The following is a 25,173-nucleotide window of genomic DNA, read 5'->3' on the forward strand; positions in this document are numbered from 1 at the left end:
GAGGAGGGGGCGGGGCCGGGGGCCGGCGCGGACGGGACGGGAGTCGCCGCAGCCGCCGGCCTGGCCCAGCCGCGCAGACACCGCCCGCGACGCAGCCACCCGCCGCTCCTCCGCCGCCTGGCTCCGCGCCTCAGTTAGCTCTGCCGCAGCGGTCGCGAGGAGGGGCCGCTGGAGCGCGACTCGGGAGCCCCGGGTCATCACCCGGCCGCCGGAGCCACAGCCGGGCCTCCCTGAGCGGCGCCCACGCTCTCGCTGTTCGGACGCTCGCACCCGCAGCCACCTGCTCCCGGCCCGAGGCCAGGACACGATGCGCTCCGCGCTGGCGCTCTCCGCGCTGCTGCTGCTGCTGCCGCCGCGGTCGCTCTCTGATGGTGAGTGGTGGCCCGGACTCCGCTGGGACCCCACCGTGCGGGTGCGCCCCCAGCCGGGCCGCACCTCGTGGCGCGACCTGGAGCAGCCCCTGTGCTCGCCTTTCGCTGGGGGCACACGCGGAGCCCTGACCTTGAACCATTCACGTCCCTTCCGAACCCGCGAACACTGCAGGTGCCGGGCGGGAGCGCGGATCGTCCCTGGTCTCCATTCGGGTGGAGTGGGCGGTGGATTGTGGATTGTGCTGGGGCAAACCGAGGGGCGACAACCCTAAATGGGTTTGCGGGCAAATAGAGCGGGGAGTTGGGGCATGGCGAGGCTCAGCGTTTTCGCGGGATCTCCCCCCCCCCTCCCCAGGTCTGGTCACTCTTTCTCTCCGTTTTTGGAGGGGATGAGCAACGGTATTGTGTAGTCGATGATTCCAGCAAAACAGCAGGCTGGAAGCTCACGCGGAAGTCCCTGAAGCAGGTGACAAGCCTCCAGTAACAGCTCAGGCGGCTGATGTCTTCTGCGTTTGCAGAGAGGTTTTTTTTCGAGCAGTGTGTGCAGTTCAGCCCACCTGAGCCTGTGTTGGGACAGGTACAAGGGGAGTAAGTGGACCTTCCACAGTCTCAGAGTCACCTAGCTGAGTAGGACCCCTGTCTCCTTTGCCACCAAAGGAACTGCTCCCTTCTTGGCCATGGCCAGGAAGGTGAGACACCCCCCTCCCTTTTATAAACAGGAACTTGTCTCCTGGAACAAGCTTGGATGCACCTTAGAAACAGCCCTCCTATTTTTTTCTCAAGGTGAAATGTTATCCTTTGGGGGAGACGGGTGGCTGCAGACTCCTCCAAGAAAGTGTCCCAAGGCCCCTGAGAACAGCTGGAGGCTCGGCCCCAGGAAAAGAGATGAATTTCTTTGTGGCCCGCCTGAGCACATGTCTGCCACGAGAAAGAGTGGGGGTGGCGCTCCTACCCTAGGTAGGGCCAGGAAGACTTTGGTGACAGCCCAGACAGGGAAGGGACCTTGCTGCTGGCAGGCGCTGGCATTTGGGGCTGAACTCTTAGGGCAGAGTGGGAGGGAATGGCTGTACAGCCTGTTCTCTGCACTGCATGGAACCGTTCGTGGTCGGGGGCTGGCTCTCAGAGGGCAAACAGGTGTGAGCACACTGCTCTTAGAGGGCAAACAGGTGTGACCACTCTGTGGTCCGTGGCCCTGAGGCTCCACCAGCTTGGCCTGTAAAAAGGAAAGGGCACGGTCAGTGGGCAAAGGTGTTGTGCCCCCAAAGGGTATTTTGTGGTGTGAAGACTGGTCTGAACAGCTCTGAGGGTGACCGTCACCTTGGATTTGTACAACCTGCAGGGCCGAGAAGATGCTGGAGTGTGGCCACTCCTGAGCCCTGCTCTAAGAGCAGCCAGACTTCAGCATGGGTCTTGACGTGCACCTTTTTGGAGCGAGCTTCTTAGCACCACCTAGAAGGGAGATGGGTTGTGTCAGGAGGGATAGGCTAGTTTCTGGTGCTCCAGAGCCTAGAGACTGAGCTGTGAGGAGAGGCTGGGGGCTGTTGTGCACTAAGAAATGCTCCAGAGCCACCCAGGGGAAAGCTCGAAGCCCAGCTTGCTGCTGGCTTCAAGGCTGGGATTGCCTTCCCCAGCATCTGGGCACTGCCCAGAAACTGCCTCTTTCAGGAAGCCTTCCTCAAACCTAGCACAGGGCAAGGCACGTGGTAGGAGCTTGGTACATGTTAAACAAGTGTGGTGAACAGGACCATACTCCCATCCCCCCCTCCCCAGCAAGTCTCTGGGCCTTTCCAAGCCCCCAGGGCCCAATCCCTAAAATGCTAGTGCCATATATAATAAAGGGATAAAAGGAAATACTTTGAAACATATAAAGCACAAGGGATTATTATAGTAGTAGCAGTAAAGTTTATTTATTTTGAGAGAGTGCATGAGAAGGGGGGAGGGGCAAAGAGAGAAGAAGAGAGAGAGGGAGAGAATCCCAAGCAGGCTCCGCACTGTCCATTCAGAGCCTGGAACTCAGGAACCATGAGATCACGACCCAAGCTGTAATCAAGAGTTGGACACTTGACTGAGCCATCCAGGCGCCCTTATTATTATTCTTCATACCTTGAGGCAGAAAAGCCTGAGGGGTGCAGGTGTGGTGTTCAATGGCTGCGCTGAATTTAATACCCTCCTATGGGGACTCCGTAAGGACTGTTCCATCTCTGCCCTTCCAAAGGTGTGGCCACCTGGGCTGCAGTCACCAAGGATGGTGTAACCCCCGACGCCGTTGGAATACCGCGATGCGATTGTAAACAATACAGGATTATAGTGAGTCTCCTCCACAAAGGAATTACCCCACCCAGGTCCCCTGAGAGCTTACCTTTTAATTAACAGGGGAGTCACACAGCCTATAGCATAAGCAGCATTAAATCCAGGGGGCCTGACAGTCCATGAGACTCCTTTTTGTACTTTTGGTTTGATAGTCATTTAGTGGAACCACATGGCGAGCTGTACGAATGGGCCTCAGTTCCCTTATCTATAAGATAGAATAAAAGAGCAGAGAGCACCTCTAGTTTCATGTTATATAACATTTCTGGGGTTTTCTGGCCCGATATCTGCCAGCTGAGTCGTACTATCAATCTGATCGAGTCATTCCATGGGTGAATCCTGGAGAGGGAGAGGCAGCTTGGTGTGGTGGAAAACACTCAGGGGCACCTGGTTGGCTCGGTTGGTTAAGCATCCAACTTCAGCTCAGGTCATGATCTTGCAGTTCATGAATTGGAGCCCCGCATGGGCACCTGGTTGGCTCGGTTGGTTAAGCATCCAACTTCAGCTCAGGTCATGATCTTGCAGTTCATGAATTGGAGCCCCGCATTAGGCTCTCTGCTGTCAGCTCAGAGCCTGCTTCAGGTCCTCTGTCTCTGTGCCCCTCCCTGCCCCCACTGCCCCGTCTCTCAAAGTTACATAAACGTTAAGAGAGAAAGAGAGAGAGAGAGAGAGAGAGAAAGAGAGAAAGAAAGAAAGAAAGAAAGAAAGAAAGAAAGAAAAAAATAGATTGTGGGTCAAATAGACCCCCGGAGACCATAGACAAAATAGTGAACCTCTTTGAGCCTCGGTTTCCTCAGCTGTAGAATGATAAAGCTATCTTGCAGGTTGCCCTGAAGGTGGGCGAACACATAGAATGAGCTTGACAGTGTGCCCAACTACTCGAGGTCAGAGCTTAATAAATCCTGGCTGTGATGATTACTCAAGTATATTAACTGAGAACTTGATTGGTCTGGGGCAGCTGAGTGTCAGGATTCTGCTAATGTCTGTGGGAATCAATGGATAGGTAGTTGCAAAGACTGAAGCCTTAGTGCCATAAGGTGTGGGAAAAGGAGGCACGTGGAAAAGAAGTGGTAAGGTGTGGGTAGGGGTGACCTAGGCAAAGCTTCCTGAAGGAGGTGGGAGTTTATACAGGGCTTTTAAGATAAAAAGGGTCACGGTGGGGTGGGCTGGCTGGGGCTGAATGAATTGCCGCTGGAGAGGAGACACGGGCTAGGGGTCATGATCTGGGTTCTTGAGGTGGGGAGAGCTGCAGGAAGGCCATGGGGAGGAGGTGAGTTTTCAGAGCCCGGGGGGGGGGGAAAGTTCTATGGGATGAGGTCAGGGCGTGGTAGATATTCCAAGCATGGTCCTGCTTTGGGCATGGCTCTGAGGCAAGAGGGAGCAAGCCATGGGGGTTGGGAGCAGACTGGGCTCAACAGGGGAGGGGCGAAGGGGAGCGGTAGGGGTCACAAAGGCACCAGGTGGTAGCTTTGCCCAGAGGGGAGGCACGTGTTGGAGGGGTGTCCTCTGGCAGGCAGCAGGGCACAGAGGTGGGGCAGAGGCACGGATGCTGAGCCACATCTGCCTTTTCCTCAGGCATCCATGTTTGAAGGGAGAGGAGGGGCTCCTGCTGGGTGGGGTTTGATACCTCTGCCCTTGGGAAGCTGAGAGAGGAAAAGCCTCCCACCTGATTCGAATTCCTCTGAGCAGGGAAGACTAGAGATTTAACCCTGGTTTACACCCGGCCTCAGGTATCATCTCTGCCAAGAAGCCTTCCCTGGTTTCTAGATGGACACAAATTATGTTCCGTGGTCTGTTTGGGTCTCTTGCAGCCTGTGGGGAGCCCCTCCAGGGTAGGGGCCACAGCACATTTATCTCTCCGTCCGGGGCCCCAAGCAGCAATGGGCACTGAGCAGTTGCTCAAAATTTTATCTGCACCTTTCAACTGAGGGGAGCCGGGGCCTAGGCCCTGGTTTCAGGCTTTTGGAAAGGGAAGCCGTAGCCCAGCTCACATCCTGGGCAATGATGCTGGCCAGTGAGCTCTTTCTGCAGCAGCCGGAACTGGCAGGAGTGACTGCTGAGGGTTGGAGCTTCGGGGCTGGGGATCCAGGACCTGACCAGCGGCTGCTGTGGGGACAGCTTGGCCAAGCTTAGCTCAAGGCTAAGGGAAGTGGGAGGAGCCCTGTGGACAGCTCACCGCACTTCTTGGGAGGGGGGTCGGGATTTAGATGGTCCTACCCTAGTGAGAGCTTGTTTCTTTACATCCTTGGTGCAGAGGCTCCGGGAGCCCTCTGCAAGTTTGCTCAGTGGAAGCTCCGTGCCAGAGAGACAGTGACCCTCTTCTGCCCATCCCCTGCTCAGCAGCCCCAGCCTGAGCCCCAGCCTGCCTAGAGACTTCCTCAGACCTAGAGGCCAGGGAGCTCGTCCCTCAGCTCTGGGCTCACTTCCTATTTGTGCTTTAGGGTATGATGCAGGGCCGGGAGCTCAGTTGGTGGGTTTTCCCTCACATTCTGTTCCCAGGAACACGGGTGAATTTGCATAGAGTTTCTCTTGTCATGGGTCTTGTCAAACAAGGTTGCAGATCTAGGTTTATGACTCTGGGCCATACAAGCCTCGTGACTGTAGGTATTCTCTCTCTCTCTCTCTCTCTCTCTCTTTTTTCTTCCTTCCTTCCTTTCTTCCGAGAGAATCTTAAGCAGGCTCCATGCCGAGTGTGGAGCCTGACACGGGCTCCGTGCTAGTGAGATCATGACCTGAGCCAAAATCAAGGGTTGGACGCTGAACCAGCTGAGCCACCCAGGCGCCCCTGTAGGTATTCTCTTAAGGAAAGCCTTCAAGAGAATCTCCACAGAAGATCCGTTGCAAGGAGCCTCTTCATATTTGCAGTAGCATTTACCATTAGATTGCTACAAGTAGGCTGTTCAAAATAGAATTCAACTGGCAAAGGGTAATTTCCACGCTGCTTCTAAATAACCTAGAAAATCACAGAACACAGAATCCTAGAGCTGGGAAGCCTTCCGGAAATCATCTTCTGCACCCACATGTTTTTCAGATGAGGGAACGCAGACCAGGGAGTGGGTTCACTTGGCCAAGTCCTAGTGACTCCCAGTGAGATGCATGTGCAGCCATAGAATGTAAGAACGGGACTGAGCCTTTCTGTGCTAATTCCCTCCCGGGCACTGGAGAAACTCATTAGAACCCTTTCTAGAAAGGGTTTCGTGAAGGTGAAAACATTATACTGTGCCCAGACTCTCCCCATCCCTCCGCCTTCAGGGTATGTTGAGAGTTGGAGCTACTTTATTCCCCAGGAGTTAGGCTCTCCAAAGGTTCTCCCTGTCATGTCATGTCACAGTGCGGGCCACCATGCTGGCCACTCTGTACATGTCTGTCTCCCATTGCCTGTGAGCCCCAGTAGTGACTGTAGCATCCAGCCAGAGTCTGGAATGAATGAGTGGGGTGCTTACCTGGTGCCCAAATTCAGCCCTCCTCACATGCCCCCCATCCCAAGCCCTTGTACTGGCTCTGGACTGTGGTCTCACCCTGTACCATGATAGTAATGGCTGGCGCAGACCCTCAGCTTTGCTTGGCCTCCTGGCCACCCATCCTCCCTCTGTCCCCACCCCTTTCCCTGACAAACCACCGCCACCCTCTCTTCCTTTGTAGCCTTATCCCCCTCGGGTCAGCCACCTCGCACTTCCCTGCGGCCAGGGCGCAGGGTGGCACCCTGTCCGCCAATTGTCATGGCCGGAAGGCCGTGTGCCTCAGCCCAGGGGGAAGAGAATTCTGACGAATGGGTGACTGAGGCTTGCCATGCAGCCCCAGGTTGGGGTGCTGGGAGACACATGGGCTGACCAGGAGCCCAAACTGTCTGGTCTCGAACCTTTTAGCGCTCTGACCCAGGTCAACATAGAAGAGACATTGGGGAGACCAGCCCTGGTGAGAGGGGCACTTTGCAGGCCTCACACCCCTTCTTACCTGAAATTCATGGAGTGCTGTCCAAGGGGACCCTCTGTCCCCATCCAGTCCGATTCTCATGCCGACTTGGCTTTGAACATCCTCTCTGGAGCCACAGTCTTCAGCCAGGATGGCACGAGGTTGTCTTGGGACGGCTTTTGTCTCACAAACCATTCCAGAGAGGGGAAACTGAGGCATAGCACTGAGGACTTGGAGTAGGTGACATAAACAGCTTTTCCCCCAAATATCCGCGTGCCACACTCCCTCATTTCTGTTAGCCACCGTCTCAGAGAGAGCTTCCGGGCTGCTCGCATAACACGCCCTCCTCTCCTTACTCAGTGTATTTTCTCCATAGCGCTTATCACCTGATGCATGCTCGTTTCTGCCTTTGTGTGTCTCTCTCTTGAGTAGACTATAAGTTCCGTGAGGGCAAGGTCTTCTGTTGTTCATTGCTGTAGCCCCAGTACCTGGAACAGTACCTGGGAAATAGTAGATACTCAATAACTGTTTGCTGAATGAATGAGTGAGTGAGTGGCCGAGCTGCCTTAGAACCCAAAGTCTTGTCTGCTAGTTCTGAGCCATCCACTTGCAAGGCTCTAACCTGGTTCCAGAAGAAGAGAGGCAGGTGGCTGGTGAGACCAGCCCGGGACGTGGGAGGGATGGTTGCCTGGGCACGAAGGTGGAGCAGGACTCCTGAAGGCAGGGGTGCTGTGGGAGGTGCAGCCACCTCATAGCTGCTTCTGGCCACCTCCCCGCCCCCAGGGGACCCTTCTGTTGAAGGTTAGGGCTGCTGGTTGTTAAAACTTAATTTGGCTGCTCTTAGCAACTAAAAAATAGTGGACTGACCAAGACAGAAGTTGTCTGTCACTCACGTGAGAGAAGTTCAGAGTGCTGGGATGGCGGTCTGTTCTGCCATCATCAGCATGCTGCCTCATGGTCCAAGATGGCTCCTGGGGCTCAGCTATCAGGAGAAAAGAACAAGAAGCCTGTGGCCCCTCTTTCGAGGGCAACTGCCAGAAACCACACACAACACTTTAGTTACATTTGTTGAACAGAACTTGGTCCTTGGCCACACCTAGCTGCAAGGGAAGCAGGGAAGAATACTTTGATTAGGGAAGAGTATTTTTTATTTCAGGTACCCATATATATGCCTAAGCAAAAACCAGTGGTTCAGTGATAAAGAAGTCAGAAAGAATGGATATTGGAGTAGGTCACTGGCAAATACTACCACAGGCTAAGTCCCTGAAAACCTTGGGTTTCTCTGCAGCTGCCCTCAAACCTCGTCTTGCCAATCAGATCAGCTCTGCTTGTGTGAAACCCAAGTAGTTGTCCGCCATGGCCAAAGGCCTTGCCCCCGCTCTGGCTGAACCATTTTCAGCTTATCTGTTGTCTTTTTTGTGGCTCCAGCATGTTGGCGTACTGATGGAGGGTTTCCTTGTAATGCGTAAAGAAACCCAGCTCCCTCCCACACAAGCCCCCTCGCCTTGAGCTGCCCTAGTGTCCCAGGGACTCCGATGAGCAGGGCTTCCTCCAGGGCTGCCCCTGGGGGACCTACTTTCTCTCACTGCCCTTTGAATGGCAAAGAAGTATTTCTACACCCTATCCTCCCCTTCCTAGCTCAGCAGGGGCAAGTATGGGGCCGAGGGAAGTACTGTCTTCAGTGTTTTGGTCCATGGGGCACCTGGGTGGCTCCATCGGTTAAGTGTCCGACTTTGGCTTAGGTCACGATCTCAGTTTGTGGGTTGGAGCCCCGTGTCAGGCCCCGTGTCGTGCTGACAGCTCAGAGCCTGGAGTCTGTTTTGGATTCTGTCTTCCTCTCTCTCTACCCCTCCACTGCTCGGGCCGTTTCTCAAAAATAAATAAACATTAGAAGAGATTAAAAAAATAAAATAAATATTTGGTCCATGGACACTCCTGAGAGCACCAGCTGGAGGCCGGTGGCTTTCCAAACTGGTGGAGGTACTCTATGGAGCTGTCGTGGGGGCCACCGAGAGGTTGGGGTACACACCTAGAGAGGAAAGCTAAGAGAAGGCCAGTTTGGGGGCGGACTTTTCATCCCACCCCACTTTGCGCATCTCCGTTTTTATCTGTTCTGTAGGGAAGGTCTCCACATAAGAGTTCCTCTGAGAAAAATTGTGTTGTCAAGGAGAAGAAAAACTGAAATCTCTCGGCATGATGCGCCAGGATGTGAAGTTAGAAGCGTGGAGTTTAGCCTGAGCTTTGGCACTTGCTGGCCTTGTGGTTTCAGACTTGTTCCTTGGCCTCCGTTTCCCTGGCTGTGAAATAGGTATAATGCCTTCCTCTGCAACTGTGGGTTACACACTGGTGATGCGCCTGACGCAGTTTGGTTTTACTTCTTTTACTGGCTTTAGGTCTAGCCCAGCGTGCGATATGATGAAGCAGACCTGTTCCCCCCTCCCCACCCCCCAGCATGTGCCATGACCTCTCTGCGCTAAGCTTTTGCCCATTTATTCACTGTCCCACAGCCAGGCCCTTCAGGACGAGGGCCTGGTTCTGAGGCCGTGGTAAGCCGCACTCCCAGGAAGGGGCTGCAATGTCCACCCCCCTCCCTGCCTCCCAGTTCCTGGTTCCCACCTGGTGCTTCCCACTCCATTTCTCAGGGACGCTGCCCTTTCACCTTAGGCTACAAGTCAGACGGGTTTTCCTGAAGCCACCAAGGCCCTGATCCTGGAGCCCCTGAGGTTCTGGCCATCACGCTGTGAAATGGAGGGTCACATCCTACTGCTTTTTTTCTGGATCGGTGTCCCTCTGGCTGCTCTTTCTCCACTGTCCGTGTGCAGGCCACAGATCTGAGTATCACCCTCTAAATAGCTTTCTTCCTCCTCCTCCAACCCTCCCTGACTCTAGCACCAAATTCACTGTGGCACCATCCGAGCCAGGCAGCGAAACCTGGTGAAGGTCTTTATAGCCTCTCTGCACTCCCCTTCGGGGAGGAGGGGAAGCAATCCAGCAGCAAATATAAACCAGGGAACTGAGTATCTCCTCCCGGAGGTGAGAAGTGGGAGGAAGATAGAAACTACTCACCGAGCTGCATTTGACTTTCTGCACCGTAATCCCCAGGGACTGGTGCTCTTGTGTCTCACTTTACCCATACGGTAAATCAGGGCTAGCACCCCACTTTTTTTCCTTTGGTCTTGTTTTTTACTTTTAAGTCAGTAGAATAAGCTGGGTCTCAAACTGTGCCCAAAGAGAACACCAGTAGTCCTCAAGATAGTAAGAGTTCTGCTCCCAGTAAATGTTCGATAAATGAATAGAAAGTTTGTCGTGAGTAAAAGAGACGCATGATCCAAAAGGTTTGGAAAAGGCTGCCGACTCGATTCCCCTTCTTGGAAAGTCAGTGCCTGTTAGGATCTTAAATGCTCCCAGATGCCCCTTACCGAATAGCCTTTGCTTAATTCAGCGTCCTCCAAATGTACTTTAACCGTGGAAACAACCTTTCCTCCTCCTTTTTAGAACATCCACGAACATCTGGTGGGGGGAAATACGGATATGAAGATAGAGGGACCGCCTGCCCCAGTTTGCCCAGGACTGAGAGGCATCCAGGGATATGTGACTCAGGGCTAGGACCCACGCAGTCCTATGTAAAGACCGGACCACTGGGTGTGTGCGTCCAGTCTGGAGCTTTGCTAAGCAGGACCTTCTGGAAAGGGAAATGCAGCCTGACAGCGCCCTCCTTCCTGAGGGGATTTGTAGGAAACCACATGGAAGCTTGTGGCCAGAATAAAGGCTGCTTGTACCAGAGTCAATGTAGGGAACAGGTTCCATTCCAGGCCAGTGGCCCTGCATGGGTGCTTAATAACGGTGTTGTTTCTCAGGTAGGAGTTGAAGGCATTATTACGAAAATTGTGGGTGGGTGTGTTTTTGACGTTTGATCTTTCCACTCAGATGGGGGCAGACGTGGCTTGCTGGTTGATTGTGGCTGCTTTTTTTTTTCCTGTTGTGCCTCTGCTCCTACTGCTTTGAGTCCCTGTTCCTGACAACATCACAGTTTCTGTTTTAAATCCAGTCTGAGGCTGTCCCCCTGTCCCAGGGGCTTGGAGAAGGGGATTCCCAAGGCTGTTCTGCCAGCCAGCACTGCCCTGGTGGCTCAACCCGAGGCAGTGGTGCTGGGGCTTTGTCCTCAGCCCAGGGTAACGCCGAGCTCCTCCACCTTCGGGCTGTCATTTTTCTGGGAGCCAGGGAGCCAAATGGTGGAAAGGGGGTGACTCGTTGGATGGAATCACCGGCTTGCCCGTGCTTTTCGAGCTGCTGCCAGCACATCATACATCCTCCCAGTGGGAGGTCAGTGAGCGTGGGGTCCCCTCGCTCAGGCACATGTAGCTCCACACCCCAGGCGTAGGGGGCGCTGCTGAGTAGAGCGCGCCTGGGTCTCAGCCCGTCCCTGCGCCCGGCAGTCCCGCGCTATGAGCCCAGTCCCCAGCATGCCCCCTTATCCTGGCCAGGCCACCGCATCCGGAGACCCCGGAGCCCCACACGGAACTACTTCTCACCCTGAGCTCATCCTCGTTTTCAGCTTCTCAGTGGCCACAGTGGACATTGGAGGGCACGTGCTGTCGACAGCTGGCTCCTGGGGAGAGGCAGGGTGGGAGCTTGTCCACAGGCTCTCATTCTCCCCTTGGCATCCCGGGAGGTTGTACTTGGCTGGAAAAACACTTTGGCTTTCCTCCCAGGCACCGGGGAGAATCTGGAAGCCTGGTCCTGACCGCACAATATCACATCTCTGAACTCCATGAGCTCTCTCAGGCAGTCACGACATCACACTAGCTATAGCTGCCCCAGCGCCTCCTGTTAATTAAGCTTCGGTGTGCGTAAGTGTGTCTGTGTGTATGGGGGGTGACGGCAGGCATAGGGCAGATACCCAGGAGGGTCCTGTGTTGGGTGTTGAATAAAGGGCAGGGAAAAAAAGAAAACGGGTTTGTAAGAGGAAGATGCTCCCTCCCTCCGGGGCCGGGAGTCCTCCCTGTGGGCCTCAGTTTTCTCATCTGTGGATAAGGGGCTGTGCCCAGCCGCCAGTTATGCAGGGCGGTGGACTCAGCCACATGTTGGCCCTGACTGCTCGGTAGCTCGCTGCCTCTCTGGCCCCTGCTTCCCCAGCTGCTTCCTCAGCGGAGGGGTGGACATCAGCTCCTTTTCCGGTTGCATCTTTAGGCATGATGTCATTACTGTAAAAGCAAAGACCAGTCTGTAAGGGAAGACGAGAAAGGCAACAGTCTCTGGGGGCTAGTATCTCCAAAGTCCTGTGGCCTTGGGTTGTGCCACACTCCAGAGGATTGCACCCGTTTTTCAGATGGGACATCCAAGGTGGGAGGATGGTGGTGAATTACCCAGCCACAAGCTAAGTCTCGGAGTCTTGAGGTTCCAGCTAGCTCCTTCCAACTTAGGTATGACTTAGTGCGCTGGCCCTGGGAGCGGCCAGATGAACTTGGCCTGGCCATCTGTACCCCTTGCATGGTAGCAAGACTCCTAACACAATAAAGAGCGTGGAGAAAGAAAGGGGAGATGGGAGCATGGGAGGCCAAGGCATAGGGGATGGTTCTTCCCCTGCCTCCACCCATTCAGGAGCCCCAAGTCTGACTTTGGTGTCAATCTTGTCTGACCTAAGCAAAGCCTTGACCCTCTTTCCTGACCTGGGAAGTTTCAGAGGGAAACATTCCATTTTGCTCGAAGTTTCTTCTGAAAAGAAGAGCCGTGAAATCACTGTGTGTGCGTGCGTGTGCACCTTCCGTCCCCCCTCTGATGGAAGCCCCCTTGACTACTTTTAGGGGATGAGTTTTCAGCTGCTTGGACACCTGGCTCCAAGCAGGCTGGCCCTGGGATTCTTGATTCACTTCCCAAGGCGGCGCCCCGTAGGAAACCCCGCTTCCTTGACGAGCTCTAACATCTCAAACGCTGGGGGACAACTTGGCTTTGTTTAAAAGGAATGAGGCTTTTAACTTTCCCCCCACCACCGGCCTTGGCGGGAGGGGGCTGGGGGGGGGGGACAAGAGAGCCAGCCCTCAATTGTTTAGCTGTATTCATTTATGAGGTTTGTTTGTTTCTCTTTAAGCAATACTCCTACCAGATCCCTACTTCCCCACAGGCAAGCGGACCTCCTTTGTCTTTAAACTCCAAAGAAATCTAGATTTTGAGCTTAACAGGGGAGTAGTCCTGTTTTTCCCCGTTTCTTAGGGCCAAGCATAGTCTTGGGTGATGGAGTTTAGACTTTTTTAAAGTTGTTTTTTAAAATTTTACTTGGGCAGGGGGGAGGATGCAAGTGGGGTAGGGGCAAAGGGAGTGGGAGAGAGAATCTTAAGCTCCAACGCAGGGCTCGATCTCAGGACCCTGAGATCATGACCTGAGCTGAAATCGAGAGTCGGACACTTAAGTGACTGAGCCACCCAGGCGTGCCTTGGCTTTATTTTTAACTTGCTTTGCAGAGTAAGTGGGGTTTCGGGTGGGGAGCCAGCTAACCTGAGCCTTAGCTCCCCTCACCCCAGCACACACACATTTCGCCTAGGGAACGTGTACTAACGTGGATTATTCTGCAGCAAGAAGGATGCAGGTGTTATTCCTGGAAGGGGAGAATTCTCTCCAGGACAGAAAAAAAAAAGTTTGGAAATTTGGAAGGCTGTGCTTGCTGCCTTAACCTTCAGCTTCCAGCAGGCGGAAACTGGTCATTCCCGGGGAAGTTCACAGGCCCCATTTCACAGAACTTTCTCATTCGGCTCATAGAGCCCACTATCTCACCTTCTATTTGGGACTTCCCTCTGGCTTCTGGCCCTTGTTTGTTTTCAGCCTGGAGCGGAGACTGGTCCCTGGTGGAGGTTTCCAAGGGCGGTGGAGAAACCGGTACGCATCTGGTTATTTTCATGGCTTCGGGACCGGGAAGGTGGCGTGGGAATGACAGCGTGCTCCCTCAGAAAAATATTTACCAAGGTTGTCTTTGAACTGACCACCGAGGGAAGAGTTGGATTCTGAGTGTGCGCAGGCTTTGGCCGGAAGCCTGCGTGTGCCCGAGGGTTTAGAGAACAGTAGGTGCCCCGGGGGAAGCGGTGTGGTCAGTTGCAAAGTTGATGAGGCATGCGCGAGCCGTGGAGGTTCATTGTCATGGGCGCTCGCCTCCTGTGGACAGCCGGGGCTGGATCTGCTCTTGCCCCCACTGCCCCATAGCCAGTCCCCAGCCTGCTTTGCAAAGAGCACAATGGTGGGACCTTCCCAGAGAGCGTGGGAGACGCATGCAGAGCTCTCAGTTCAGTGTCTGGCCCGAATGATAAGGCCAAGTGCAAGATAAAAGCTTAAGAGTGATACGATAAACTGGTTTGGATGGGGGGGGGGGGGTTTGTAGAAAATGCCACTGCGTGAGGAGGGAGGAAGTACATACTTGTGTCCTGTGGTCTCAGACCTGACGCAAGCCCAGGGGGACGCGCGGTGCCCCACCGGTTCCCAGCCCTAGCGTGCACACATTTGTGTCTCCAGCACGCAGGAGGGTGTTGGCAAGGTTGTCAGCCTGGCTTCCCATCCAGCCAGACCTGCCCCTCTGCAGATTTGAGCTATTTTGACATTTCCCCCCAAAGCTTATACATTTTTTTAAGTGCTCATTTTGTTCCAAGGTAGCTATTTCTCTCTCCCTTGGCTGACAAGTTTCCAGACGCCTCAGGCTCACACAGGACCTGGGGTTCACACCCCAGGGCTCGCTCCTTTTGTGCATCACACACGGGGACCTTGAATCTGATCCTAAAGATGGGCCACAGGGCCCTGCGTTTCCTCCCCGGAGCACCGCCCTGTTGTCCTGACCCTTGTACAGGAGCCCTTCCTGGAGCTGGCGAGCTCAGCTGGCTGGGCATCACCCCTGCTGGCGCCCAGGCCAGGGGGTTGGCGGCTGCTGGGCACGCTGCCTGGTCAGACAGATCAGGATTCACATGGTCTGCAGCAGCTGAAGGGATTAGGAGGCCCTGGGAAGGGTATTGTTTTAAGGAGGTTAGCCTGTCTTTCCAGCTCAGGAAGAGCCCCAGCCCCTTTCCTGGACAGGCTGGCTGCCCTCACACCAAGCCTGAAACACCTGCCCCAAACCTCCAGGGGTCAGCACGTGCACACTCATTAGGAATAGCAACGACAGGTGGCTCAGAGGTCGGTAGCAGGCCCGGGACAGGGACATCCGGGTGGGTGGAAGGAGGAACCCGGCAGGGGCAGCGGGGGCTCGGGGTAGAGGCAGGACTACAGTCTTGGGTGGCACAGTTGACCGAATTCCAAGCTCTCCTCATACCTCTCTGCCTCCAGCAACAGAATTAGAATAATGAGTAATCCAAAGAATGTATTTAGAAGCTTCCTGCTGAGGAGCTCAGTCCTGTACAGGATGCGGGTGGGGTTCCACCCTCTGACCCCCACTTGGAGAGCTTCTGATGAGGGTGGGGTGGTGGTGTGCAGTCAAGTCTGGCCTCTCATTGTCATTAGGGGGGACTGCCGAGGTCATCAGAGCCACCCCTCTGTGAATCCTTTGGAAATCAAGGCCTCCTGAGGCAGGTCCTCCAGGGAAGCAGGACAGAGCACAGTGCCCCAGAGCCCCTGAAAGCCAGATCTGAGTGACAGCTAGTCGGCCAGGGTGTGGGTCTGGGACGACCAAGCTGAGTGGAGTGGCTGGAGATTCTGTCTGGGTGCGGGATGTGGAAGCTCAGGAAATGGGGCCTGGGGCTAACAAGCATTCCGGTTCCTAAGGACCACCCCCCCCACCCCCCACCTGCCCTGTCCACGCAGCTCAGCCTCCCAGCCTCTGCACGGAGCTGTGTGCAGGGCAGGCAGATGTTCCCCCAAAGGCAGGAGCTGCAGTGTTCATGCAGAGTGACTCCGTGCTGGGAGCCACCCGAACACCCATCAGCAGTGGAATGAGTGAGACATGGGGGGATGTCCACACAACAGAGAACAAACCGTCCACAGCGACGCGCCGTGGGAAGGATGAATCGTGCAAATAAGATGCCAAGGGAAAGAAGCCAGACCTAAACGTCAGTAGTGTGGGATACCATTGATAGACACACAGTTAGCCCGGGTATTTAAGTCAGATGAGAGCTTACCCTTGGGGGATGGAGAGTGACTGGAAGGAAGTACGGTGGACTTCCAGGATGCTGTGTCCTGTTCTGTGATCTGGGTATGGGGGTGTGTTCCATCAACACTCGTGCTGGGTGCAGTTCTCTGAACGTATGTAATTCTTTTTAAGTTCCTGTATTCATCTTGAGAGAGAGAGCGCGCGAGCAGAGAGGTGCAGAGAGAGAAGGAGAGCGAGAATCCAGGCAGGCTCCATGCTGTCAGCTCAGATCCTGATGCGGGGCTTGAACTCCCAAACCGTGAGCTGAAATCAAGAGTCGGTCGCTGCTCAACCGACTGAGCTACCCAGGCACCCCTGAATACATGTAATTCTTTACTAGAACACTGTTAAGATACAGGAGGAGGGGCTGTTCTCTGAGGATCTCCTGATCCAAGCCAGCAGCCCAAGCCCCAGGCTTCCAGAGAGTTCGGAGGGGCGGCCCAGGGAGAGAGGCTCTGTGGACCAGGAGCAACCAGCCTCGAGGGGAAGAGGAAGGAAACCACGTTAGGTGCACCGACCTGCGTGTCTGCTGGCCGACTTCTACCTTGGCCATTCCCGGGAGGGTCAAAGGGAGTACAGTACTAGGTGGCCCCGAGCTTGGGAACACGGCAGGCGCCTGCTGGGGATGGGATGGGTGCCCGACAGGTTCCGGTGCGAGGAGACTGGCCAAGGCCCCTCCCACGATACCACCAGTAAATGGTAACAAACAGGGCCGAAGAAGCGGGGGTGGGGGTCCCTCTGTAGGGACCACCATGCGCGCTCACCTCTCCGATGTCTGTTATTGGACTGTGGTGCTCTTGCATTTTTTAAGTCCTCCTTTTCTATTACTTGAGTAGGTAGCAGTTTAGGTGTTTCTGCTTGTGGTATGAATTGCAAAACCTTTTTGCCACCGTGGTTTCTAATAGTCTGCTGGTACAAGTGGCCCTCACTGGGTCCTTCGGGGAAATCACAGAGGCTCGCGCACGCGAGGGCGGGGTGGGGTGGGGGGGGTCTGCAAACTACAGCTCAGGTGCCTGCATTTGTCCCTGCAGTTTTAGTGGGACGCGGCCACAGCCATGTGCACCACACATACTGCCTGTGGTGGATTTCCTGGCTACAGTGCAGTTGAGGCCTAAAGCAAGGTCTAAAATATTTACTCTCGAGCCCTTTGCAGAGAAATCTTGCTAATAACCCCTGTTATACATTACTGTGTCACGATGTCATCGTTCCACAAATGGAAAGCAAGGCCTGAGGAGTGTAAGTGGCCCCAGGCTGAGAAGCCGCCCGAATCAGCACCACGGGGTGCTTTGGGAAGAAAGCTGGTCCTTGGCTGACTGCGGGCCTAAGCCGCCTGACCCTTTAGTTGCTGTGGTGCTGAACAGGTCAGTTACCTTTTTTCACCTCCGTTCCTTATCAGAAACTTCCGGAGTTTTTCAGCATTAAGCGAGCTACCACATCAAAGCCCCCCCGCCCTCGGTTGGCATGAGGACATTTTAATATGTGAGTTCCCCACCTTTAAAAAAACATTTTTTTTTTCATGTTTATTTACTTTTGAGAGAGAAAGAGAGCACGAGCAGGGGAGGGGCAGAGAGAGAGGGAGACAGGCTCTAGGCTCTGAGCTGTCAGCACAGAGCCGGAGACCCATGAACCACGAGACCATGACCTGAGCTGAAGTCGGACGCTTAGCCGACTAGGCCACCCAGGCACCCCAAGTCCCCCACCTTCTTAAGGGCCTGACACTTATCAGGTTCTGTCATCTTCACACACACCCCTCAGGGTGGGATGGGGAAGGAGGCCGAAGGCATATAGTTTCGGTTCACCGAGGAGGAAACCCAGGCCTGAGAGAGAGGCACACCCAGCGTCTCTCCCCCCTGGTGCCCTGTGCACCCCCATCACGTGGGCTCTTACGCCAGACGCTGGTCCCAGAGCCCATGTAGCCTTAAACAGCTCTCCCTGAAGGGAGCCTGAGGCTGCCCGGACTTGCCCTGTGAGGCTGTGGTCTGGGGTTGCTGTCAGGGCAGAACTGGAGGCTGCCACCAGAAAAGCCCCTCCCTCCCTCACCCCTGCTCTCGTTCCCCCCCCAGGCTTCTCTGAGGAGGTGAGGAAACACTTCCTGGAGCAGGAAGATTCCCACTTATCCCTTCCTCTTATCTGGGAATTTGCTTGACCATAGCCGCCCTGATGCTGTCACCTTCCCCTGCCCCTTCTCCTAAGAGGCTGTGCTGCCCTGGGAAACCTCGGGAGAGACCCAGTGGGTCCGAGGATGCCTTGCGTCCACCCTCCCCTGTGTCCAGGCCTGTAGAGATGTGAACACCCCCAGAGGGGGAGGCATGCGGACGGTGTGGCTCTGTAACCAGGGGAGTTGTGGCCGAGGGCGTAACTCCGGGCTCCCAGAGGGTATAATCATTTCTTTTTTTTTTAATTTTTTTAATGTTTGTTTATTTTTAGAGAGAGAGACAGAGCGTGAGCAAGGGAGGGGCAGAGAGAGGGAGACACAGAATCCAAAGCAGGCTCCAGACTCTGATCTGTCAGCACAGAGTCCGACACGGGGCTCAAACTCAAACTGCAAGATCATGACCTGAGCCAAAGGCAGACACTTAACTGACTGAGCCATCCAGGCGCCCTGAAATTGATTTTTTTTTAAGTTTATTTATTTATTTTTGAGAGAAAGAGTGTGAGCAGGGGAGGGGCAGGGAGGGGGAGAGAGAGAGAGAGAGAGAGAGAGAGAATCCCAAGCAGGCTCCGTGTTCTCCGTGTAGAGCCTGAGCCGGGGCTTCAGCTCCCAAACTGTGACCTGAGCTGAAATCAAGAGTCAGACGCCTCACCAACTGAGCCACCCAGGGGCCCTCTGAGTACGTGCTCTTAACCATCACCCCATACTGCTTTCGTGGAGGGGAAGGGAGAGGGTCACAGTGGGACAGGGCAGGGATGTGTGTAGGCTGGAGCTGGCCACCCGCAGGCTCTGGGCCACACTGTTGGTGCAGGGAACAGGGGAGAAAGGAGAGTTGTTGGCTTGGGGAAGAAGAGGTGGGATGAGGTCCTCTGGCCGTGTGCCCTCCCCTTCAGGGAGGAGAGTGCCCAAGGGAAGCCTGCCTTTCTCCACTGCTGAGGGACATCCACGTTGGACAGTGGCAGCCCTCTCCTGCCCAGGGAAACAGCCAGATGGGGCCCCACCCTGGGAGCGAGTGTCGGGCAGGCCAGCTGAAGCAAGCTGATAAGGGCAGAACAATTCTAGATTTGAAGAATGCCCGGAATTATCTCCCTTGAGGGGGCAGCTCTGTGCCCCTATGGGAGAGGCAATGCCGAGGAGTCAGGCCCGATAACCCCCTGGGGTGCTATCCTGCTGTCCAGAGACCCCAAGAAGGCAGGCTCATAGTGGGGCCAGCAGAACTGCCGGGGTGGGGGGCCCCGGGGAGGGACAGGGAGGCTGGACCAGAACCTGTGGCCACACGTCTGCCTGGCCACTCAGCCTGAGTGGGGTGATGAGGGCCGGCCGGCCCTGGCCTTCCCTAGGCAGTTGAGGCAGCTCTTCCTGCTGTTTCTGGTCTATTAACCTCCATCTGAGCCTCTGGTCTTAACTCGGTTTGCAACAGTAAGACACCACAGACTGGGTGGCCTAAGCATCAGACATTTGTTTCTCACAGTTCTGAGGTTGGGAAATCCAAGACCGGGGCGGCAGCGTGCTCGGGGGGGCCCTTTTCCTGGCTTGTAGATGGCCACCTTTTGTGTCCTCACTTGCAAAGAAGGGCGAAGCTGTGTCCTTCCTCGTGTAAGGACATTACTCCCCCCTGGGGGCCCCACCCTCATGACCCCATCGAACCTTAATCGCCTCTCAAAGGCCCCCGTCATACCATCACATTGAGGGGTAGGCCTTCAACCAGTGACTTTGGTGGTGGTGGGGACACAGCCGCTCAGTTCATAGCACCCCTATGCCAGGCAAGTTGACCAGGTGCATTTTGGGGGCCCTCAGGCCAAGCAGGGGGCTGTTTGGAGGGGGTACAGAGAACAGCTCCAGAGGGACCTGTGGCAAAAAATACCATGCTACCTGCTCCCCCACCCCACCCCCCAAAAAACCAACTTTAAATCCTCAAACCTGTCATCATCACCCTATTTGGACAAAGCGTCTTTGCAGATGTAACTAATAAGCTAAGGATCTTGACGTGAGGTTATCCAGATGGGCCCTAAATCCAATGAGGGGCTTCCTTATAAAAGAGACCAGGAAAAGAGGTGACAGCAGTGTGACCAGGTGGCAGAGATTGGCCCGTGCCCCCCAGAGGCTAGAGAGGCAGGGAAGGGTCCCCCTTGGAAACTCCAGAGGGCCTCCAGAACCATGACAGAATACATTTGTTTTTTTTTTTTAATTTAATGTTTGTTTATTTTTGAGAGAGAGACTTGAGCAGGGGAGGGGCAAGAGAGGGCCTGAGAGGGCTTGAGCAGGGGAGGGGCAAGAGAGAGAGAGGGAGACACAGAATCCGAAGCAGGCTCCAGGCTCTGAGCTGTCAGCACAGAGCCTGACGCGGGGCAGGGCTGGACCTCATGAACCACGAGATCATGACCTGAGTCGAAAGTTGGACACTTAACTGAGCGACCCAGGCACCCCTACATTTCTCTTGTTTTAAACCACTCAGTTTTTGGGGATTGGTGTGCAGCCAGAGAAAACTGATACAGGTCCCAAGGCACAAAGAGGGTCTGGGCTTTACCCGAGCCCAGTGCACACCTGAGGAGAAAGTCGAAGCTGGTTGGGAGAGGTGAGGGGAGTCAGCCTTCCTCTTCCCCTCCCTGGGCTCCCAGCCCAGGGCTCTGACCTTTCCCAGTCGCTGTCCTCTGCCCACTGCCCACAAGCCCCTTGCTGATGCCGTTCCCCCAGGTCAGGCTCCCCCATCCTCCCCAGCCCCAACCAATGCCTGCTTGGGACCTTTGGGGGGGTGGGAACGGGGACTGGCTTTCTTAAAGCCATAGGGACAAGCATTTATAAGGGATGTGGATAGGGCAAGTGAGCAGAACATCATAGGAACCAGCCTCCAAGGACAGGACCCATATTGGGTCAGAGGGCAGAATCCAGAAGAGCCTCTTGGTGGAGGCAGTGAGTGCTGAACTGAGTAGGAGGTGGGAGATAGCAGGGAAGGATGACCAGATAGGGCTGAGGCAGGGGACTGGTGAAGACCTGTATGGAATGAGGAGTGTGTGGGAGCACAGAGGTGGGGACATAACATGGATGAGCCCAGAGGAGCGCAAGGGAGTGAGTGTGGTGTAGAGAGCGGGCGTCTGAGTTCGGGGCTCCCCAAAGCTCCCCATCTGCCCCACATCGCTCTAATTCCCAGCTACCACCCAGAAGCAATAAGCCCAGAGCAACACGGGCAGCAGGGTTTGGGGTCTGAGAAGGGTGCGCTCTAGCAGGCTAGGAGGGGCTCAGACTTCAGCCAGGCTGCACCTGCGGCAGCATCTGGCTCCTGGGGGTGGGGGGGTGGGGGGGGGGTGAGAGAGGCTCAGGAAACAGGTGGCACAGGCTGGAAAATGAGTTTTGACGTTGGTCAGTTCTTGGAAAGGGGTGCCCAGAGGGCAAGGCCACTGGAGCAGCTGGTTAGCGTGGCTCTCTTGTCACAGCAAAAGCAGACCTACCTGTGCCATGCTTAGGGAAGTGCCTCCACATCTGCAGGGACCTGAGAAACCTTGTCGCTTTCACAGATGTGCTTTGTGGGGGATCAGAGGCAGAACTGGGATGTGAAAGCTCAGATCTCCGGATTCCCAGTCTATGTGCTTTCCTTTATTGCTCCAGTCCGGGAAGACGCCAGCTTACCCCACCTGGTTTCTGCCATTTTACCGTGCCCCCCCCCCCCCAACCGTCCCCCCTGCCCCTGGCTTTTTGGTGTTATTTCCCTGGAGATAAAAGTGTAGTTGGGGGTGATGAGCTGGGGGTAACAAAGGAAGGAGGGGGTGGACGCTGGTGTCCAGGCCTGGCCCTCCCTCCCATCTAACTGCCTTCCTGCCCTCCTTCCACACGCCCTCTTCCTGGGGCATTCTTTCCAGTTTCCTTTCTCGCTATTAATAGCCCAGAGTCACCCCAGGTCTGTCAGTGGCCAGGAACAGGAGGAAGCAGGCCCTCACCGAAGGCTGGGAGCAGCCTTCTCCTCTCCCCAGGGGAGCAGACAGGCCGAGCCTCGCCTCCCACTCTCCCAGTGCAGACAGGCGTGCGGGCCCCCTTCCCCCGCTCATTTCTTTCAAGACCTGCTTCACTGTCCTCTCCTGCTTGCTCTTATCTCTGACCTCTTCAGCACCCCTCCCTCGCCGCACCTTCATTTCTTCCTCTCCTTCTTAATTCTGGGTGACCTCAGTGCCCACCCGTATAAACAGCGAGATACCGTGGCCTCCCACTTTCTTGACGGTCTCCCATCTCTGCTGTTTCACACCCTGTACCTTATCACCGCCACAAACTACCTCCTCTGAGATCTAAGCATTGCGTTCTTTGATTGCTCTTCCTCTGCCGTCCAGTTCATTTGCTCAAGTACACCCGTACTTGATCCCGTACCTATATGTAATGCTCGAACCTAGACAGCCCGTCCTAGTGACCCACCCCCTCCTCGTGGCCTCTGGGCCCCCATCTGTCCATAAGGATAACCCTCCTGTCCTTCGCCATTCACCATCATAGCCCGACCTCACAAATATCAAGTCCCTTGCACCCTTTCCCGTCCCTGTGCTCACCTAGCAAACCCCATTCCCGGATGGACCCCGCCTCCATTTTTTGCGTGCCCACACCTAAGGACTGGAACACTCCTGGGGCAAAGCCACGCACTGGCTGATGGGATTAATTTAAAATGTGTGATTCCAGGCCTCAGTTTGGCACCAACTGCTACTTGGCATTCGTTCTTTATTTCTCAAGGTGCAGACCTCTGACCAGCAGCGGCAGAATCCCCGGAACTGGTTAGAAATGTGAATTCTCATGCTCTATCCCAGACCTGCTGAATCAGAAAGTCTGGGGCTGGGTTCTGCACTTAGGGTTTTAACAAGTCCTCCAAGTGATTCTGATGCTCATTGAAGTTGGAGAACCCTTTTCTAGTAGGCTGTCTTTTCCCCTTTCCAAAACGAGCGTTGCGTACTTTTTCCTTCCACGAACTTCATCTGTAACAGCATGACTTGATTGAGAACACTTATCTTTCTGCCACCAAAATTACAAACGCACTTAGGTCTGTGCCCATCTTTTTTCCATTTCCAAGGCACAAGTGTCCGACCTTCTAACAAAGGTCAGGTCTGCGGGGGGCGGGGGGGGGGGCACTTGGGATTCACACGCTTATATCCCCTTCTGTATCTTAAGGACCCAAAGAGACAGTAGAGAGGAAGCAAAACAAAAGCTTTCTTTTTTTTGGTGTTTGTTTATTCATTTGAGAGCGCGTGCGCACATGAGCTGGGGAGAGACAGAGAGAGGGAGGCAGAATCGAATGCAGGCTCAGCGCTGTCAACACAGAACTTGATGTGGGGCTTGAACTCACAAACCATGAGATCAGATGCTTAACCGACTGAGCCACCCAGGCACCCCTAAATTTTTTTTTTTTTAACATATACTCATTTTTGAGAGTGAGAGAGACAGAGCATGAGTGAGGGAGGGGCAGAGAGAGAGAGGGAGACACAGAATCCGAAGCAGGCTCCAGGCTCCGAGCTGTCAGCACAGAGCCTGACCCGGGGTTTGAACTCACGAGCTGTGAGATCATGACCTGAGCCGAAGTCGGACACTCAACCGACTGAGCCACCCAGGCGCCCCATTGTTAGGGGCATTTTTTAAGTTTATTTTTTAATTTTTATTTTGAGAGAGAGAGAGGGAGAGAGAGAGAGAATCCCAGGCAGGTTCTGTGCTGTCAGCAAAGAGCTCGACCATGACCTGGGCCGAAGTCGAGTCGGACGCCCAACCGACTGGGCCACCCGGGCCCCCCCATTAGGGTCATTCTTATGAATGCATCCTGATTCATACATGGCTCCCTAGGATAAATGCCTAGTGGTACAACTAAAAGATGTCTTCTTTTTTTTTAATTAAAAAAATAAATTTTTTTAATGTTTATTTTTGAGACAGCATGAACAGGGGAAGGTCACAGAGAGAGGGAGACAATGTTACAAGTATTTTCTGATTCGTTTTCATTTTCCTTTTGGTTTCTTTTTTGTTTTTTAACTTTTTTCTTTTTAAACAATTTTAGATTTGCCGAAAAGTTGCAAAGAGGATACGGAGAGTTTTATATCCCTTTCCTTCAGCGTTGGCCTAATATCGTCCTACATAATTGTGGTACCTTTATCACAACTGAGAAATTACCACTTGCACAACACAACTAAACTACAGACTTTATTCCTGTTTTACCATTATTTCCACTCATGGTCTTTTTTGTTCCAGAATGTATTGCATTCAGTCACCATGTCTGAGTAGTCTCTCCCAATCTGTGACAGTTTTTCAGTCTTCCCTTATTGTTTATAATCTTGCTGGTTTTTAAGAGTACTAGCCAGATATTTGTAGAATGGCCTTCAGTTTTGGTGTGTCTGATGTTCTTAAATTTTTCCCGTGATTAGACTGGGGATATATATTATTTATTAATTTTTTTTAAAATTCAAGTATTGAAGTATACTAATACAATCGTGTATTAGTTTTAGGTGAACAACTTAGTGATTCAACAACTAATATACATTAGGAAATGCTTACAGCAATAAGCGTAGTTACCATCTGAGGGGTTATGCATGTTTAGAAAGAGGAGGGCAGAGCTGAAGTACCCTTCTCATGACATCTCACCAGGGGACAAGATGACCGATCACTACTTACCATTGGTGATGTTAACGTTGATCATTTGGTTAAGACGATGTGTCTGTCTACCAGAGTTCTCCACTTTTTTTTTTAATAATTTTTTGAATGTTTAATTATTTTGAGAGGTGGGGGAGCAGAGGGAGAGGGAGACACAAATCTGAAGCAGGCTCCAGGTTCTGACCTGTCAGCACTGAGCCCCACGTGGGGCTCAAATCCAGGAACCCTCAGATCATGACTTAAGTCGAAGTCAGATGCTTAACTGACTGGGCCGCCCAGGCGCCCCCCAGAGTTCTCCACCTTAAAGTTGCTACTAGTTTTCCCTTTCCATTCTCTGCTGGAAGAGAGCCCTTAAGGGGCGCCTGGGTGGCTCAGTCCGTTGAACTTCGGACTCTTGATTTCATGTCAGGTCCTGATCCCAGGGTTGTGGGATCCAGCCCCACCTCTGGCTCCACACAGTACACGGAGCCTGCTTGGGATTCCTCTGTCTCCCTCTGCCCTTCCCCCGTTTGCACAAGCACGCAGTCTCTCTCAATTAAAACAAAAACAAAAACAAAAACAAAAGAAAAAGAGCCCCTGGGACCAGTACACCCTCTGATGGGGATGAGGGTGGGGGAATATACTTCCTTCTGGAGGCAGGAAGGGTATCTACAAGTTGTTGGAATTCTGTAAACGATTTTGTTCCTTCTGCCCATTTTCCTTTACGTGCAAGGACTCTCTGGGGCTCAAATCGCTGC

General features: G+C 54.0%; 1 protein-coding gene across 2 annotated transcripts in view; it reads left to right on the plus strand.

Moving 5' to 3' along the window:
- PODXL (podocalyxin like) overlaps positions 1 to 25,173 on the plus strand; it is a 52,750-nt gene continuing 27,577 nt past the window's right edge. For both annotated transcript variants that reach the window (XM_027075497.2, XM_053218073.1), the window contains exon 1: positions 1 to 371. In XM_027075497.2, coding sequence (XP_026931298.2) covers positions 308 to 371 — 64 coding nt within the window. In that variant the 5' untranslated portion in view covers positions 1 to 307. The remainder of the gene's footprint in view (positions 372 to 25,173) is intronic.

This window comes from Acinonyx jubatus, chromosome A2 (genome assembly GCF_027475565.1).
Source record: "Acinonyx jubatus isolate Ajub_Pintada_27869175 chromosome A2, VMU_Ajub_asm_v1.0, whole genome shotgun sequence".
Classification (NCBI taxonomy): domain Eukaryota; kingdom Metazoa; phylum Chordata; class Mammalia; order Carnivora; family Felidae; genus Acinonyx; species Acinonyx jubatus.